Consider the following 6281-nt stretch of genomic DNA (forward strand, 5'->3'; position numbering starts at 1 on the left):
TTCCCCCCACAACTCCTCCCCTCCCCTCCCCTTCCCCCCACAACCCCTCCCCTCCCCTCTCGTGATACACAGTAGGGGCAGCAAACTTTATTATTGAGGTTGAGAGGCCACATGGGGCTCATGACACTGTATTGTGTGAAATGTTTGTGAAGGAGGCCTTTGGGCTCAGACGGATGACAGTCTAGCTGAAGGAGCACTGAATCAAGGCTCCCTCCTGTCTCTGCCTCCGCCTCCATGAAGGTTCCTCATAGAGTCACAGAGGTTTACAGCATGGAAACACGCCCTTTGACCCAATGTGTCGATGCTGCCTTTTTTTTTTATAAACTCCAAGCACATCCCATTGCCCACATTTAGCCCATATCCCTCTATACCCATCTTACCCACGTAACTGTCTAAATGCTTTTTAAAAGACAAAATTGTACTCACCTCTACTACTACCTCTGGCAGCTTGTTCCAGACACTCACCATCCACTGTGTTAAAAAATTGCCCTTCTGGACACTTTTGTATCTCTCCCCTCTCACCTTAAACCTATGCCCTCTAGTTTTAGATGCCCCTACCTTTGAGAAAAGATCTTGACTATCTATCTGATCTGTGCCCCTCATTATTTTATAGACCTCTATAAGAACATAAGAAATAGGAGCAGGAGTAGGCCATCTAGCCCCTCGAGCCTGCCCCGCCATTCAATAAGATCATGGCTGATCTGTCGTGGCTCAGTTCCACATTCCCGCCCTCACCCCAAAACCCTTAATCCCCTTGCCTATCAAAAACCTATCAACCCGCGTCTTAAAAATATTTAGCGAGGCAGCCTCCACCACTTCAACGGGCAGAGAATTCCAGAGATTCGCCACCCTTTGAGTGAAGAATAAGATCACCCCTCAGCCTCCTACGCTCCACAGAAAAAAGTCTCAATCTATCCAGCCCCTCCTTATAACTCAAACCATCAAGTCCTGGTAGCATCCTAGTAAATCTTTTCTGCACTCTTTCTAGTTTAATAATATCCTTTCTATAATAGGTTGACCAGAACTGTACACAGTATTCCAAGTGTGGCCTTACCAATGTTTTGTACAACTTCAACAAGACGTCCCAACTCCTGTATTCAATGTTCTGACCGATGAAACCAAGCATGCTGAATGCCTTCTTCACCACTCTGTCCACCCGTGACTCCACGTTCAAGGAGCTATGAACATGTACCTTTAGATTTCTTTGTTCTGTAGCTCTCCCCAACGGCCTACCATTGGTAGAGAAACTAGAGTAAGTCCTGCCCTGGTTCAATCTACCAAAATGCTTCACCTCGCATTTATCTAAATTAAACTCCATCTGCCATTCGTCAGCCCACTGGCCCAATTGATCAAGATCCCGTTGCAATTGGAGATAACTTTCTTCACTGTCCACTGTGCCACCAATCTTGGTGTCATCTGCAAACTTACTAACCATGCCCCCTACATTCTCATCCAAATCATTATTATAATTCATTCATTTCTGCCTCCTCATCCTTACCTTGCATCTGCCTGGGGTCGATGTCTTCCTGGTTCAATCGTTCCCCCCTTGCAAGAGCTAGATAATGCAGAGCACAATACACAATCTATCCCAGGACCCTGGCACTTTGAGGCAGCAATGCTAACCACCGTGCGACCTGGAGCCACCAACAGCCTTGGCACTTGAGTGGCACAAAACATAGGCATTGTGGGAGCTGCCACGATTCCTGGCAGAAACCTATAGTATGTGTGACTTGTGGTTGCACAAGATTTGAACATTTATGGAGCGATGCTCCTTCCTATTAACAAAGATGCCCAGCTGACACCTTGATGGCCATATGGGTGCAGTCAATGGTAGCCTGGATGCTGGAGGAAACCTGCAATTGCAGCTAAGCTCTAGCCCACTCAGCGTAGCTGATCTGATCCCAGCTGAAATGGATGAATGTGCTTAGCTGCCTGAACAAAGCTACTGTCCACCAGCTTTACACATCTATGCAGAGCTGACTGGGAGACCACACAAAGATCCAGAGGCATAAAAGGAGAACCACTTGAACTGCATGTCCACCTAGGGAGTTGGAGACGATCTCCAGTCCAATCATCTAGTGTTGAAGTGATGGTTTCCCTCGAGAAGCAGAGGCTCCTGCAGCACAGGACTTTGGTCATTTTGAACGAGTTGAATGGCTGCCTATACACCTGGCAGCTGGTTAGTGATGTCTTCTGTGGGTCCAATCTCCTTGCCATCCCTGCTGGCCTTTGACACCCTGAGATTTCACCTCTCTGCTGAGCTGACACCTGTGTCACCTGAGCTCTGCTCTCTTCAACCTGTCTTCCTCCTCGGAGGAGGCGATGTTCCTTGCAGAGTGAACAATACCCATCTGCTGATTTTCAAATAGGGCTCACCCATGCACTATCAGTGCCAATGGGTTGAAATTCTGGGAGATTTTACAAGACTAATGAGTCCTGAAAAGTCCAGAAAGTATGTAAAAATCTCACTAGAAAGCACTGAAAAGTCACAAATCTATTTTAATTCCAAACCAAGCTCTCAGTAACTCCTACAACATACACTGCCATTTGCTTCTCCCTCCTATTATCCCAGCTTTGGATGACAAATCAGCAAAAATGGATTGGCCGCCTCCCCATGCATTGACCTAATGTAATGCAATGTAAAATTCAAGTCAACTTGACATTTATTCCTTTGAACTAGCTGATTAATTCTCAGTGGATATGCGGTCAACTCCTGCTCATGCCCATTGAGCAAAATATCAGGCAAATGTGCAATAATGCTGGGATGTGCGTCTTCTTGCACAATTTTGTGCACTTCAGGGTCAGGTGAGGTGTAAAATTCAGGCCACTGTTACAAGGCAAACTTGGCCCTGCTGATAATCAATACCACCATTTAAACAATTGAAATTAAAACAAAACCAAGAACTGGCTTCCCAGATATACCAACATTCTATGAACAGGGATGAGCTCATATTAAACTTCCTGAAATCTTGCCAAATTTCACCAGTTCTGTTACTTTTACTATAATTACTGACCTGACAAAGGAGCAACGCTCCGAAAGCTCGTGCTACCAAATAAACCTGTTGTGTTTTAACCTGGTGTTGTGAGACTTCTTACTGTGCCTATCATAATTAAGATTGAGGTTTTGGCACACACATATCTGATTGACAAATAAAACAACCTCATCTTCACCAGATGCAGAAATTCTATCATTACCTCATTTTATAAGTCAAATTCTGAAAATGTGAACTTCTACAATTTCAAGATGTTGAACATTAATATTTACTGACAATATGTTTACAAGAACAATAAAACTATTTAGAAAGCAAACTTTTAGAAATAATCTGTTCTTCAGTTATGCTCCGGTTTCATCATGAATGGTTCAAGGGGGTGTTTGATAAATGTGAACTCGAGAGAGAGGATAATCCAATATCTCTGTCAGAAATGGAACGTTATTGGTCTAATAAAACAGTCCAAAGCACTGAGGCCACTTCATTACAAAGAGCAGCAGGCACTTCAGGGAATATGACAAATATCAATCCAGGAAAGTAATTTAGAGAAAATCTGTTGCGAAAGTTAATCATTCTTTTCTCATTTCATGAATGTGTGAAAACTATGTAGACACAAAAGCATGTATGAATGTTGGCAACAGTGGGGGTCTGTAATACTAGTGTATCTGCCCAATACATTGTCAGACATGTAACACAATACCACTGAAAACTGCTTTTAAAAAGCTCAGTGTAGGCATTTTTCACAAACACAATTGCATTTTAAAACTCAACTGAAGCAATTCAAGGAATATCAAATCTTGAAAAGTGTCTCTGACTTTCCCCTCGAGTCGATGATTCTCACACTGTCTAACACTGTCTGGGAGTTTGAAAGCGTACGGATTTAATTAAAATGCAAAAAGGAAACCCTTTCAAAAGATAATGATCTATTTGCATACTTGTCTGGGGTAAAAGCTGAATTCCACTCAGCATGTCTCTCTTTCTCATTGAACCTGTCCTGCCTCTTATCAGGAGAAGCAAACAACTCACACAGAGAAAGGGGCAAGATTTCTGTTGTTCTAAAGTGACAATTCAGACAGTCCTTTCCCTTGCCCAGAGTAATGATGGGTGACAGAAAGAAATGTGAAATTGAACCATAAACAGAGAGTGAGATAAAACGTCAGGAGCAAATAGTCTACAAGGGCAAGAGATAAACAGAGGAAAAGAGAGGTACATGAGACGCGGGGCAAAGGGCGGATGGGCGAGGAGCAGGGCGGGCGGGGAACGGGAGAGAGAAGTAGCGAGTGACAGAGGCACAGACAGAAGACTGAAGAGTGATACGGTCATTGACTTTAGGAAGCGTAAAGGAGAACATGCCCATATCTCGATCAACAGGAATGAAGTAGAAATGGTCACAATGTTCAAGTTTTTCAGTGTCCATGTCACCAACAACCTATCCTAGCTCCCCCCCACGCCAACACTATAGTTAAGAAAGCCCACCAATGCCTCTACTTTCTCAGAAGACTAAGGAAATTTGGCATGTCAGCTACTTTTAAAGATACACCATAGAAAGCATTCTTTCGGGTTGTATCACAGCTTGGTATGGGCTCCTGCTCTGCCCAAGACCACAAGGAACTACAAAAGGTCGTGAATGTAGCCCAATCCATCACACAAACCAGCCTCCCATCCATTGACTCTGTCTACACTTCCCACTGCCTCGGCAAAGTAGCCAGCATAATTAAGGACCCCACGCACCCCGGACATTCTCTCTTCCACCTTCTTCCATCGGGAAAAAGATACAGAAGTCTGAGGTCACATACCAACCGACTCAAGAACAGCTTCTTCCCTGCTGCTCAGACTTTTGACTGGACCTACCTCACATTAAGCTGATCTTTCTCTAAACCCTAGCTATGACTGTAACACCACATTCTGCACCCTCTCCTTTCCTTCTCTATGAACGGTATGCTTTATCTGTATTGCATGCGAGAAACAATATTTTTCACTGTGTACTAATAGATGTGACAATAATAAATCAAATCAAATCTGTCAATGAGGGCTGTCAGTGAGGGACACAAAGAGAGAGAGAGAGAGAGACAGAGAGACAAAGAGAGACAGACAGAAAGAGAGAGACGGAGATGTATAGAGACAGAAAACAGAGCAAAAACAGAGAGAGGTGTCATTGAGAGACAGAGACATGAGCTGTCAGTGAGGGGGACAGATTGCGAGTGTGCTGAGTGAGGAAGATGTCCTGAACTGATCCCAGTCTCTGATCAGGAAAGCTGCTCCTGTACTGAGCTCCGCGCTGGGGCTCCGCTGCCCCGGGGGTCTCCGCGCTGGGGCTCTGCTGCCCCGGGGGTCTCCGCGCTGGGGCTCCGCTGCTCCTGTACTGAGCTCCGCGCTGGGGCTCCGCTACCACGGGGGTCTCCGCGCTGGGGCTCCGCTGCCCGGGGTGGGGGGTCTCCGCGCTGGGGCTCCGCTGCCCCGGGGGGGTCTCCGCGCTAGGGCTCCGCTGCCCGGGGGGGGGGTCTCCGCGCTGGGGCTCCGCTGCCCGGGGGGGGGGTCTCCGCGCTAGGGCTCCGCTGCCCGGGGGGGGAGTCTCCGCGCTGGGGCTCCGCTGCCCCGGGGGGGTCTCCGCGTTAGGGCTCCGCTGCCCGGGGGGGGGGGGGGGGGTCTCCGCGCTGGGGCTCCGCTGCCCCGGGGGGGGGGGTCTCCGCGCTGGGGCTCCGCTGCCCGGGGGGGGGTGTCTCCGCGCTGGGGCTCCGCTGCCCGGGAGTCTCTCACTCACCTGGGTACACAGCTCGGAGACGATCTATCGATCTCCCAGGTGGCGAATAGGTTCATGGGCACGGGTTTGGGCAGCCCGGTGCCCGGCACCATCGCCACTCGCCCTCTCTCCGCCATCATCATCATTCCCTCCGTTCACTCGGCTCCCCTCACTCACTCACTCACTCACTCACTCAGTCCCGATCACCGCCCGCTCTCTCCGTGCGGGCTGCCGACGCGCGCTCCTGCTCAGGCTCGCTCCCGTGCGGGCTGCCAGCGCGCGCTCAGAGGAACGAGAGCCACGCACTGCGCCTGCGCTGTTCCTCGCTCAGACCTGGGGCCGCGCGAGCCCAACGGCCGTCGGTGGGCGGGGCAGGGGTGGGGCAGTGGGCGGGGAGCTGAACAGGATGGGGCGGGGCAGGGGGTGGGGCAGTGGGCGGGGTGCTGAACAGGATGGGGCGGGGCAGGGGGGGGGTGGGGCAGTGGGCGGGGAGCTGGGTGGGGGTGGGGCAGTGGGTGGGGAGCTAGGTGGGGGTGGGGCAGTGGGCGGGG

At 49.3% G+C, this 6281-nt stretch overlaps 1 protein-coding gene across 4 annotated transcripts in view; it reads right to left on the reverse strand.

Moving 5' to 3' along the window:
* LOC145337674 (phosphofurin acidic cluster sorting protein 2-like) overlaps positions 1–5947 on the reverse strand; it is a 489510-nt gene extending 483563 nt beyond the window's left edge. For all 4 annotated transcript variants that reach the window (XM_080182492.1, XM_080182493.1, XM_080182494.1 and 1 more), the window contains exon 1: positions 5752–5947. In XM_080182492.1, coding sequence (XP_080038618.1) covers positions 5752–5876 — 125 coding nt within the window. In that variant the 5' untranslated portion in view covers positions 5877–5947. The remainder of the gene's footprint in view (positions 1–5751) is intronic.
* Between the last annotated feature and the right edge of the window lie 334 nt (positions 5948–6281).

This window comes from Carcharhinus amblyrhynchos, unplaced genomic scaffold, assembly GCF_965287045.1.
Source record: "Carcharhinus amblyrhynchos unplaced genomic scaffold, sCarAmb.v2.hapA scaffold_58, whole genome shotgun sequence".
NCBI classification, from domain to species: domain Eukaryota; kingdom Metazoa; phylum Chordata; class Chondrichthyes; order Carcharhiniformes; family Carcharhinidae; genus Carcharhinus; species Carcharhinus amblyrhynchos.